The sequence below is a fragment of the Ambystoma mexicanum genome, chromosome 4p, assembly GCF_040938575.1.
Source record: "Ambystoma mexicanum isolate Mex_15411 chromosome 4p, UKY_AmexF1_1, whole genome shotgun sequence".
Taxonomy (NCBI): domain Eukaryota; kingdom Metazoa; phylum Chordata; class Amphibia; order Caudata; family Ambystomatidae; genus Ambystoma; species Ambystoma mexicanum.
In genome coordinates, this window is record NC_090927.1 from 621,201,523 (window position 1) to 621,214,464 (window position 12,942).

General features: G+C 44.4%; 1 protein-coding gene across 1 annotated transcript in view; it reads left to right on the plus strand.

Annotated features, from left to right (window-relative positions):
• The window catches only part of LOC138453393 (isoaspartyl peptidase/L-asparaginase-like), a 1,349,814-nt gene that overhangs the window by 848,648 nt on the left and 488,224 nt on the right, over window positions 1-12,942 (plus strand). The window contains exon 4 of the mRNA XM_069606189.1: window positions 6,807-6,970. Coding sequence (XP_069462290.1) covers window positions 6,807-6,970 — 164 coding nt within the window. The remainder of the gene's footprint in view (window positions 1-6,806; window positions 6,971-12,942) is intronic.

Here is a 12,942-nt window from a genome sequence, read left to right on the forward strand (position 1 = left end):
TTTCTTCTTATAGTACATTCCACCATTTATATGCTGATGAGAAGCAGCTTTTCCTTTCTTACTCTTCATTCTCATCTGACATTCATACTCAGCTTTCCTCATGCTTATCGACCATCAAATCATGGATGTCCTCCCACTACCTCACACTTAATGCTACAAAAACGGAAGTACTCTTTTTTCCTTCTACTACCATTCCCTCCCCTAACCCCCCTTCCTTTATTTCATTTACCCCTTTTCAACTTCCCATTGTATCTACTGGCCAAAATCTGGGACTCTACTTTGACTCTGCCCTTTCAATTAAATATCACATTTCAATCTCTTCTCGTGCCTGCCGCTATCATCTATTCAATATTTACATAGTTCGGTCTTTCTTAACTTTCGACGCAACTAAGCTACTTATATCTTCACCAATGCATTCACGTCTCTTCTATTGTTCCACTACACTTTTCTGTCTCCCAAGATCTGTTTTCAATTTCCACATTTGTGCACTCTTCGGTTTGACCTTAAGTGACTCTATATCCTCTGCTTTTCTCATTCTTGGTTGGCTTCCTTTTCATGCACAACTTAAATTCAACTTTCTATCCCTTGTCTTTAAATCTCTCTATGGTCTTAACCCAGATTACCTTTCCTCACCATCTCATTCTATACTCCCCCCCGTTCTCTTTGCTCTAGCTCTCAGTTTGTTCTTGTAGTACCAGCTGCCACCCCCTTCGCAAATTTGGTCATCTTGCACCTATTTATTGGAATGCTCTTCCTCTTTCTCTACGCTCTATCACTACCTATCCTTTATTCCGCAAATCGTTGACATTTCATATGATTCAGCAGGGTTGAACTCAGGCTCCATTTGTCAAGCTCTCATTGTTAACCATTGCACCGCTTTTTATATTTGTTGCTATGTTAAGTGCTTTGGATTAAGGCACTATCTAAGTCCAAAATAAGTAGAAAAATACAGAAATATCCTCCTAGATTGGACAATATACCCATGAATACATGCAAAAATTAGTCATATTGGTTAAGACGGAGTATGCAGGTTTGCATGTTGTGCAGTTTATCCAAAGATCTCTGCCACCCTGGATTGGAGATTGATAATCCTAGCCAGTCATTCCACAAGGATGTTGGAGATATACGCTGGAGGGTAGCAAGAATCAAGTATTGCCACTGAGGTGTTATGGTCTGCAGAAGTATCATTGGTGAGGGTGGTATTACAGACACATTGTACCTGTACAAATTCCATTAGCATTAGGGCAAAAGCTGCCCTATTTCCAAAATAATAATCTTACAATGCATTTTCCTGTAGGTTGCCCGGTGCGAAAATGCATTGAAAGAACACATTTTTGCCCTAGTTCTTATTGCACTTGGAAAGTTATTGTAATGCCAGCGTTCTTTCATTGTGGTGGGTGTATTGATTTATTGATTGATTGATATTTTATTTCTATCGCGCTCGTACACAAGTGTTTCAGAGCGCGACAAGGCAAGGGAGTGGAACAGGGGAGAACAAAACAGCGATCTTACGAGGCCCAGTAAAATTGAGAACGCGCTTGTGTATGGGAGAGGGGGAGGGGAAAAGTGCATGGAAGGGGGAGAGGTGGAAAGTGGGAAGCAGAGGAGAAACAGAGGAGAAACAGATAAATAACAATACATAAATAATAAAGGCAACAAACAGTGGTAATGCAGCCAGCAATTTGCGAGTGCTAGGTTTAAGGCAGAAGACAGGGTAGGTCTGATAAGTGCAGGAAGAAAAAGGGGGGGCTTTATAGGTACAGATACCGACCCCAGTGCAAGGGGTGGCCCGGTGGCAGTGCGGGAGGGTGGCAGGATGAGCAGCTACCTGGGCCCAAAAGACAGAGGGTGGCCAGGTGCACGGTGCCAAGAGAGAACAGATCAGCAGGGGAGAGGGGGAGCGAAGGCAGAAGAAAAGAGGAAGGTCTTGAGGTGCTTCCGGAACCGGACATGATTCTCCTCAAGTTTTAGAGTGGCAGGGAGGCTGTTCCAGAGGGAGGCCCCAGTTGAAGACAGAGATCTACCCCCAGCTCGTTTCTTAGAAAAACGACTGCCCTGAGTGAGTTGGAGGTAGAGGAGCGAAGAGCTCGAGAGGGGAGGTATTTGCGATGGGATAGCTGAAGGTATTTTGGACCCAGGTCCCAGAAAGCCTTGTGGACAATGCAGAGGGTTTTAAATTTAATCCTTGCATCCACTAGGAGCCAGCAGAGAGATTTCGGAGCTGGAGAGATACGATCCCAGGGCTTGAGGCCAAGGACAAGTCTCGCAGTCCTGTTCTGGATTAGTTGCAGAGGGCGGAGAGTAGAGGCAGGTAGATTTAGAAAGAGGCTGTTACAATAGTCCAAGCTAGAGAGAACCAGAGCTTGAGATACCATGAGCTTCTGGGGGAAGGATAGGAAAGGCAGAGTACCTCTGAGGAGGTGCAGTCGGAAATCTGACTTTTTAGAGACCTCAGAGATGTGGGTGGAGAAGGAAAGGGTGGAGTCAAAGATGACCCTGAGGTTCTTAGCCTCTCAGGTGGGGGTAGGAGGAGGGCCAAGGGAGGCCAGCCAGAGAGTGAGGGGAAAGGATGGTGAAGCTGTGCCGATGAGGAGGATCTCCGTCTTGCTGGCATTCAGACAAAGATCATTGGCGGCACACCAATCTTGAATGGCAGTTAGGTAATCAGAGATGAGAGAGGGAGAGGAGGTGGCAGAGGGCAGCTTGAAAATGAGTTGAGTGTCGTCAGCGTAGCACTAGAAATTTGAGCAGAAAATGGCAATGCAGTGGGCAAGAGTTGCCAAGTATTGGTTGAAAAGCCAGGGCGAGAGGTTAGACCCCTGGGGAACACCACAGGTAGAGAGGAAGATAGATGAAAGGAAGGACCCAAGTTGGACCTGGGAGGGTCGATCTGAGAGGAAAGAGGTCAGCCAGGCCAGAGCCTGATCAGTGATACCCAGGTTTTCACGGAGACAGTTGAGCAGGATGGTATGGTTGACCGTGTCGAAGGCAGAAGAGAGATCGAGGAGGATGAGGACAGATGGAATGTTAGAGTCAAGGTTGGTGAGCAGATCTTCACGGATGTTTAGGATAGCAGTTTCCGTGCTTCTGGCAGCTCTGAAGCCAGACTGGTGGTCATGGAGAGAGCCAACAGAATTGGAATGAAGGTTAAGCTGAGAGATGGCCAACTTTTCCAGGAGTTTGCAAAGAAAGGGAGTAATGGAAATTGGGCGATAGTTAGCTGGACAAGAAGGATCAGCTGTGGGTTTCTTGAGAAGAGGATGCACAAAGGAGTGCTTCAGAGGGGAGGGAAGGATCCAGAGGCAAAGGAGTGGTTGCAAGAATCAGCGAGGGCTGGTGCGAGAGTGTCAATGTGGTCCTTGATGGTTTTAGAGGAACAGGGATGAACCTGTTTTGAAGAGGCTTTCATAGATCGGACTTGTCTAGCAACCTCGTCAGGGGTGAAAAGAGGAAAGGACGAGAAGGATGGTGGGAGAGTGGCTAAAGGAGGGTCAGCAAGCACAGATGGAGAGGGAAGAGGAGGAGTGTGGGTAGAGAGGGTGGACAGGATGTCCTGGGTTTTTTAAATGAAGTGAGAGGCAAGGGCAATGCAAAGAGCCTGGGAGACAACAGGAGGGGTAGAGACTGCAGCAGGGTTGGCCAGCTCCATGCAGATTTTAAAGAGTTTGGCCGAGTTTTTAGATGCCGCAGAGACATGAGCTTGAATGTGGACTATCTTCTTGTCGAGGACAGAGAGTCGGTATCGCCTTTGTAGCAGGCGACAGGCCAGTTTGTCAAGGATGAACAGGAAGTCCTCCATTTCCTCTCAGCTGCCCTACACTTACGTTTAAGTGTAGCTAGGTCAGAGTCATACCAGGAATTGCACTTGGCTTTGGTCTTCAAACGGATCCTCATGACAGGGGCAAGAGCATCAAGCGTATCAGAAATTGAAGAATAGAGCAGAGACAGGGCTGTATCAGGATGAGAGACAGCCAAAGGTGGAGGGGGGGGAGAGAAAGTGGTGGCAAAAGCCTCAACTGACACATGCTTCATGGGCTGGATGTCCGAGAAGGTAGGTGGCAGTGTTGGGGTAGGCTTGGCTTGGGGGGAAGAGAGGGAGAGATGAGATGAGAGGAGGGAGTGATCGCTCCAGGAGAGAGGAGTGGTCAGAGGGATGGAGATGGGGAGGTCAGAGGAGATCAAGACATCGAGTGTGTGCCCTGCAGAGTGAGTCGGGCCAGAGGGGAGGATGGACAGGGAGAGGGAGTCGCAGAGGTCACGGAAGAGTACAGAGGAGGAGCAAGGAGAGTCTAAATGTATATTTAGGTCACCGAGGAGGAGGAGTTGAGTGGTAGAGGCCAGGAGGGAGAAGGAGAGGTTGGCCCACTCAGAGAGAAATGAGGTGATTTGACCAGGAGGCCGGGAGATGGTAACAACAGTAAGGGAATGGGTAGGCAAGAGAGAAAGCCTACAGACAAGGCATTCAAAAGAGAAGTAGGTCTGAGTGGGAATGATAGAGGCAGGAATCCACTCAGGAAAGATCAGGGCTACCCCCCACCGGATCGGGAGGATCTGGGTGCTGAGAGGATCTTGTAGCCATCAGGGAGGAGAGTGTCGAAGCTTGTGACTGAGCTGGCCGTGAACCATGTCTCAGTAAGACCAAGGACATCAAGGTCTAGTTCTTCAAGGAGGTGGCAGATGTCAGAGGAGTGTTTGACGGCAGAGCGAGAGTTGAGAGTGGCAATATGAAGAAGGTTGCCAGCCTTAAAGACCTTCCGGGGAGAGGTACAGATCAGAGGTACGCCCTGTGGAGGAGAAAGAGCCCTCAGAGGGGCAGAGGAGGAGGAGGAGAGTGAGGGCAAGGTAGCCAAGGGGGGAGAGGAGGGGACAGCAGGAGATGAAAGGAAATTGATGAGGTGAGGGAAGCGCCTATCAAAGAGGAGGAGATTGGCATGAGGGCCTTGGACCATGACAGTGCCATTTAGGTAGACATTAATGATGACTTTAGAGGATTTGAAGGAAGCCATGAGAACTTCCCAGCGAGTGCCACCATTGATGGGAGAGGAGGAGATAGGGCAGAGCACAGAGACCATATGAGGAGTCCATAGATCTAGCGAAGGAACGACAAAGAGAATGTCGGTAAGGGTCTGTCTGGCAGAAGCATTGGAGTAGGTGTCGGCGATAGGAAGACCAGGATTAGAGGCCAAGATATCCTTTTTGAACTTCTTCCTACCAGACTTAGTGAGAAGGGAAGGATAGTCAATGGAGAAGCAGTTGGAGAAGATAGGAGAAACAGAAAGCGCCATTGGGGTGGAAGTAAGGAGAGGATGGAGATACTGGGGGGGGGGGGCTAAGGCAGGTAGGTGTGAGACAAAAGAGAGTGGTGAGGTCACTGGGCTGGCAAGTTACAGAGAAGAAACAGTAAACAAGCAAAATACAGAGAATTTCGCAATGGGCAGCAAGATATGTCTTTGTAGCACAAAGCAAAAACAGAAAGATTTGACTTTTTAGTACAAAGCAAAAACAGCAAGATTTGACTTTTTCAGTCTTGGAATCGGATGTTAGCAAAGGGTTTTAGGAAGCACTGCGCAGCAGGATGACAACATGGGAGCAACAAGCAGAAAGAACAGTGATAGTCAAAGGCAGTAGAAGTGAGACCATAAGAAGGGAACTAACCCATAGTTCTGGAGGTGGCAAAGTCAAGGCAGTCCGGATTTCTTAGAGGAGTGAGGTGGCAGCATCATTGTGGTTAAGGTGCAGGGAGGACCCCAATTAGCGTTCCGGAAGCGGACAGGGAGCAGACAGGGGCCTTGGAAGTGGGTTACCAATGTGTTGTGGTGCAAGTGAAGCAGGTAGATGTCAGCTAAACCTACTGCTATTGTAATGATTACTTAAATTGTGTAACCATGGGTACTGTAGGGTGTTGTGAATCAAAGAGGTACACCTGCTGGGGAATAATGTTTCTGTCAACCTATTAAGCCTCATCTACAGAGGGCAAAGATAAGGGGCAGTCCAGGACAACAGGGATGACAATGAAGTAGGGTTGGGGCCACAGTGAGCTCCAAGGAAGCTTGTTGAATAGGGGCTCCATGGGCCTTGAAAGGAGGGCCAACGGTAATATGGCACAACACCAGAAATGTGAGCACAAGCTGCAGGAATTAGACTGCTTCACTGTTACCTGCGAATTGGCGTCAGAAACCCCTGCATATATGGGGACCCAACCAGCAGTTTGACATTTCTGAATTTGATTCCTGCACTTTGTGTGGAATGCCTGAACATGGAGTGGATGTAGATAAAGGCAAGGACAGCCTGTTTCCATGCATTGTCCGCATTCACACCATTAAGAAAGAGGAGGTTATTTATGTGATGAGCAGATGTTTCATGTGCCAGATTTGATGTATTTACTGAATTTATGTTTGTGAGTGCTTAAACACCTAATACGTGTATGTGATGGGTGTACTGTCATGATCGCCAGCAACCTAACACTCATGCGAATTGACAGTGTATGATTGCACATATCCACTGACATTATGTAAATGTTTTCAAGTAACAATGTAATATGTTGTAAATAAGTGTTATTGATATATTGTAAAGAATTGTTATCAACTGACATTATGTAAATGTTTTTAAGTACCCATGTAATGTGTAATGCGCCCAGATACTCCAGGGTTCGGTGTGCCATATAAATACATAAACAAACATTATTTGCACTTCTTTAGATGATCTACAACATCAGAGAAACATTTGTGTATTGCAAAATATCTGTGCTGATTTTTTTGTAAAAATATGCTTTTTGTGGTAATGAAACCATGGTATTCATGTTACAGACTCCACACATAATGCTCACAGGATTAGGTGCAAACCAGTATGCTGAGAGCTTGGGAATTCACCAGGTGCCCACAGAGGATTTGGTGACAGAAAATGCAGTAGCAGAGTGGGAGCAGTACCACAAGTACAAGCAAGCAGTTGCAAACCTTTTCAACAAACACATGTAAGTTGCGTGCACACGTATGAAGCTGTACGACACATGTTTCTTTAGTCTGAATAATGTATCAATCACGACACCTGTTTTTATAGTTTACGACTTTTATCACATTTTGCAAAATGTGATTACAAATGTACACACATTTCGATTTCATATATGTATTATATTTGCTGAGAAGTGCTGTTTGATTTTGTCAGCTCTCCAACTGCATGAGATCCTGAAATCGCATATTTCTAGTGTTTGCTGGCAGGTACAGGGGTTTGTGAAATGCAGTAAAGAATATTCTTGCAGCAACCCCTGAGATGACAGACTCAGCAGAGCTTCACTGTGATGAAGGATAGCTCAGTTGTATATATCATTGCAGGTCAGTGGTACCTATGGCTTGCTAGGGGAGTCTGGGTTTAAGAAGAGAGTATTTCAGCCTTATTTCATTAAGAATTATGACTTTTGACAGTGCATATATTCTGGTGGAAAACATATTTAGAGATTTTACAATGCAATATATTGTATAACAATCATCTTAGGCTGGATGTATGACTTGGTAACTAGTTTATATACGTAAACATCTAGGTGTAGATTTGTGTTGTATTAAACAGACAAAGCGCTGAACAATAGTTATTTGAATAACAGACCTTCTGCATACACGCCATTGGTATGCAAATTCATTATAAAGGTAATGTAGGTTGTGAAAGCACCGTGGTTTATCTTGGGAGATCTAATGCATATTTTGCAATAAGAATGCCAATGCATGCAAGAGTGATACTTCACATTTAGCTGAAGGAAGTCTGGACAACATATGAAATTGTGGACGTTTCTAATTGCCCAACTAGAGTGGAAACACGGTGGCAGCAAAGGAACATTGGTACTGCTTTCACACTCGATCACTGACTCAGACTGACGTTAATGGATACACGTGTGAGGGGAAGATTAGGACCAGAAATGTGAGTTTACCTGTTTGAATGGACCTGTGTGAAGCAGTCACAGATGACTTGAGGGGTCACATCAGTAGTATGGGAATTGAGCAATAATGGATACATACGTGATGAGTTTACTGAACTCCCTGTTCTTGCATGTGTGGAAAGCCGCCTGTTAGGATTGGGACTGGACCTGCCGCTACCCGATGTTCTCCCCCCGAAGGTGGCTGAGGCAGTATTCTGCAGGCTCTTTACACCGTGTAAGAAGCAGTACGTCCCAAACTCACCATGTGATAATCAAGGTGGTAGGCAACAAAACAAATATTGTTGGTCTGCAGTCATTGTGTAAAATAAAAGTTTTTCTAAAAAAATGAACATCACTTTAAATGACAATTTAAACCATCTCCAAGGTACAATCCTGGTTATGTTAAAGCCCAGACTTTATAATTATGAATCGCAACTAGTCCAGACAAATAACTTGCTGGGAAACCAGGTGCACACACAAGAACACTCACAGTTCAAACTAGGTAGATGCAATAAAAGAAACAGTGAAAATTAAACAATATATTTTAATGGACATTATCCCAAAAAAAACACAATATTAGTGGACCTCATGTAGGGAACTGCAACTGGAGTCCATAAATAAACACTTTAACAGCTCCACCATGGAGTTCCTATATAACAACAAAAGAGATCCAACGAATTTGACACTTAGTCAGCATTAGAAATATGTGGAAACAAAGTTGCTTTGCATCATTGAAAAGAAAATACCCTACATGTTTCCGGAAAGTTTCCCTTCTTCAGGGGTACGCCTTCTTGATTTATCTGTGAAGTAAATGACATGCATTTCATTGTGTCAGTCAAACAATCATTATAAAGAACCTTATCGTCAATCCCATGTGTAACCCCACAGGCCACTCAGCTCATAAGTCTTATAGTGAAGAACACCAACAATTGAATGTTCAACAATACAGTCAGAGTATAGAAGAATACTGTCATCTCACCAAGGCACCAATAGTGTCTGTATTCCCCTGCACCTGAAGAATGTACAAGAAGGCACCCTTTTGGACATATACTGTATATGCCAGACATCTAGTAAACCATGTTGTTCTCGTACTGGCACCGATACCAAATGATAGGTCATTGCAATTCACAGCCTCTTCTCTATCAAAAGAAAGTTCACTAATCATAGTCACTATTATACAAGATCCCAACACATTACACAAAGCAATTCAGATCAAAACCAAGATTCCTGCCCGTAGGACTCAATGAGGAAAGTGCATCTATCCCAAAACACTCTTGATATGTAAAATATATGACCTTATTTCAGATGTTTGTTTGGTCCACCAAATCTACGACTTTCAGGTAGCTAGCCCAACGTAATACATTCCAAATGGGCATTTCAATCTGTAGATAACATTGGAAGAATCACGTGTTGTGCAGTGTTGTAACCAAATCTCTTTTCCAGTATAGGGATGCATAAGTGTTGGCCCACTCAATACATTTTGACAATGTTGGCATGTATGACACAGACAAGTACCCGCTTTCCCACCTTTTGTATTAACACTTCCCCCAAACTCTGTATGTATTAACACATTCTTAATGGAAGTCTGATTTTTATAGGCAAGGATAGGTGGTATCACAAAATGTTCTGCAGGAACAGTGTCATGCTGTAAAATGCCCCAATGCTTCTGTATATAATCTGCTTGATCTGAGTACTTTGCCTAGAATAAGTATGTATGTAAACTAAGTCATAAGTTCCTATATACCTCTTGCAGAACCTCAGGTGAGAACCTAGGGCCTCCTGTGTCAACAACGACTGTTGTTCCAAGTAAAGCATACAGACATTTGCATAGAAAGGAGCCACTCTGGCACCCATGGATGTCCCAGTGACTTGCAGAAGAATGAACTTCAAGAGAGTTAGTACAAAAGTCTTATCAGCCCCCATAGAGTCATGTTGGAGAAGAAACCATTCCATCGCTGTTAACCCTTTCTCATGTGGAATAGGCGTGTAAAGACTGACTACATCACAAGTGAATACAATCACATTCGGTTAATTAATAACTAAAGTATCCAGCTTCCAAAAAGAAATCACCAGTGTCTTTCAGATACAATGGTGTATGTCTCACATATGGTTGCACAATCGTATCGATATATCGCACTAAAGACTGAAGTAGACTACTGGTCACAGCCAGAATGGGACGACCAGGGGGATTAACCAAAGATTTGTGTATCTTTGGGAGAGTGTAAGAGATGGGAGTCATTGCATGTGTGTTGGTCTGGAAAGTCTTAGTTTTATTGTCTTGACTAGTAGCAATGTATATCCAAGGTGGAAGGAACACACTAAATGTTACAGGATGCCTTGGAGTCCCTACTGTCTTTCTTGCAGTGTTGTATTTGGTCTGATGACGGACAGAGTAAGACCACATCCATTCCTGTGGCAGTGAAGCAATGGCCATAGTTATGTTTAGGGAGAGGCGCATAGTGGGAGATGAATGGTTGGCATGCACATGAGTGCCAATAAGGCAGTGCAAGCATGATGTAAACCTCTGTCCAAGCCCAGGTACACCCGGCTTCATGCCCCAAGCCTCACAAGAATGTGTATTTAACTGCCTGAGAATTGGAATACGGATCATATTGGCACTTGGTAAATGATCAGGTCTTGTCATGTGCAGTGGAAAGAGCCGCTATAGTTTGTCATTTGTGTCACAGGTGTAGGCCGAACGGAACTCAGCAGATCTTAAAAAGTGCTGTAAAGCCATGCCCTCAAAGATTGCAGGATGTACTGTTGGAAGGCTCATTGTTAATGCAGCCAGGGTATCATACTGACTTTTCTGTATGAGGCTCATTGTGTAAGCCCCTAAAGCTAATGCTGTTGTGCTCAGGTACCACTGTTTTGGATCAGGGAATACAATGCCAGCTATGCCAGTTTCGGAACCCATTTCTGTACAGTTAAATAGAAATACACCTTGTCAGTACCTTTGATACCTGTTTCATAACTGTATTATTTGGGGAAGGGCTGCAGGTTTCAACATTTGGTGGCATGACTCAGATTTGCAATGCCCAGATGAGATGGGGAGGAAGGATAGCTCAGGGGCAACACGTTTGTCCTGGAAGCAAGACAACGTGGCGCAGCATAGGTTTGAATCCCGATCCTGCACTTAGAAACCACTCACTGGCATTAAGCCCATTATAAATAGACAATAAAATAAATAACTGCAATGGTAATAGAAGTAGCAGACTGCTACCCTTCGAACTCCTTTGCACATTCAGATAGGTAAGAGGACTAATTGAAAACTCTTGAGAAGGATATCTGCCTGTGAAAGTTGGTGTTTCCTCTTGGTCAGCAAACAATTAAATTAAAGGCAGCACTGGTAGTGGTGGGATCATGTAAATAATTTAGGAGCAATAATTAGACCGTTAATAAGAATAAAAAAAGGGAAACTGTTGAGACAGAATAAAATAAATCGCAAAACATTTGAGGATGAAGGCATTGGGAAAAAGAAGCTGGGAACTTCAGAAATAAATACTTCTTGTCCTAAAATGACTAAGAGAAAACACGTGTTGTTTGGGTAAATCAAAATGCTAGCAAATGCATCAAATACTTAAATAAGAGGCAGACAAATAAAAGATGGATACAAATCATTTTAAAGAGCTGTAACCCTAGATCAGGACAAGGAAGAGTATCTTATGTACATGAACTACTGACCAGAGATGTGCAAGAAAAATGGAGCTCGATGTCAATCATTTCCAGGAAATGACAATTCCCAGTAAATTTGGCATTTGAAATAGAAACACTTCCATTTAAGAAGCATTTTAATGGCTAAATCTGCAACAGTAGAACATTTTCTTGGATAGTTATTTTGAGGGATCAACGAGAACTGGAGAATAAAGGTTAAGAAACCTAGAAGAATCAAATGTGAAAAGGAGGCACACAATAGACAAAATACAAAAACATGACAAAGGAATGTGTTATACACTCAATAGGGGGAGACAAAGAAAAGGGAGGAAGGGAAATAAGAGTAAAGGAAGAAGCTATTATTGATATATTGGAAAATGCAGTGCCGAGCACAGACATGCAGCACAAGCAGCCGGACAAACACAAACAGTGCAAGCATAACCCCATCAGACGCTACCTCATACTGCAGCAACCCTAATCCACTATAAACCCTTCCCATACCCACTAAGGTGTGATTAACATTGCAAGGACTGTACAACTAAAAGCCCCACTGGGACAGTTACCAGGAGTGGGTGATGATGGAACTAGTAGCCTAGTAATGGCTTGGAGCCCATGAACACCTCAGAATTTGAGGCATTTGTGCAAAGGTTTTCCCAGCCTGAGGGATGAATCAGAGAGGTTCACTGAGGAGTTGTGTATTGCAATTCAGTTTCCTTCATGTGCTGATATAAATTAACTCATTATCCCCACTGTGGCAGGCCAGCATTTGACTGAAGAGAGTGAATGGCCAAATGAGGATATCCTGCACAGTGTTGAAATGGTTCCAGTGAGAGATGCTTTGGTAATTAACATAGTGATTGATATGATATGATGTGGCATTTAGTACTCGCCTGTACACAAGTGTTTCAAGGCACAACAAGACAAGGAGGGGGAAACAAGCGAGGACAAAATAACGATCTTACTAGGCCTTGTGTCATTCAGATAGCGCAAGTGCAAGGGGGAGGGTAAAAGGGAAGTGCAGTTAACTCACAACTGCAGCCAGTGGGGGGCTCATAAATGCTGAAAGAAGGGACTGTAGGGTAGGAGATACAGACGCTTAAGTGCTGGGGTCCCCGAATGCAGTGCAAGGGCCACTGGACATGCAGGATCCTGGGCCTGAGTTCAGAAGGTTAACAGGTGACCAGTGCGTGGGGCAGTCAGGTGCATTAGCAGGGGAGAAGAAGAAAGAAAGCAGAAGCGAAAAGGAAGGTCTTGAGTTGCTTCCGGAACCGGAGGTGGTTCTGCTCAAGTTTGAGAGAGGCAGAGATGTTGTTCCAGAGGTAGGCCCCAGCCAAGGAGATACATTTGCCCCCAACTCTCTGCTTGGAGAAGCGTCTGACCCTCAG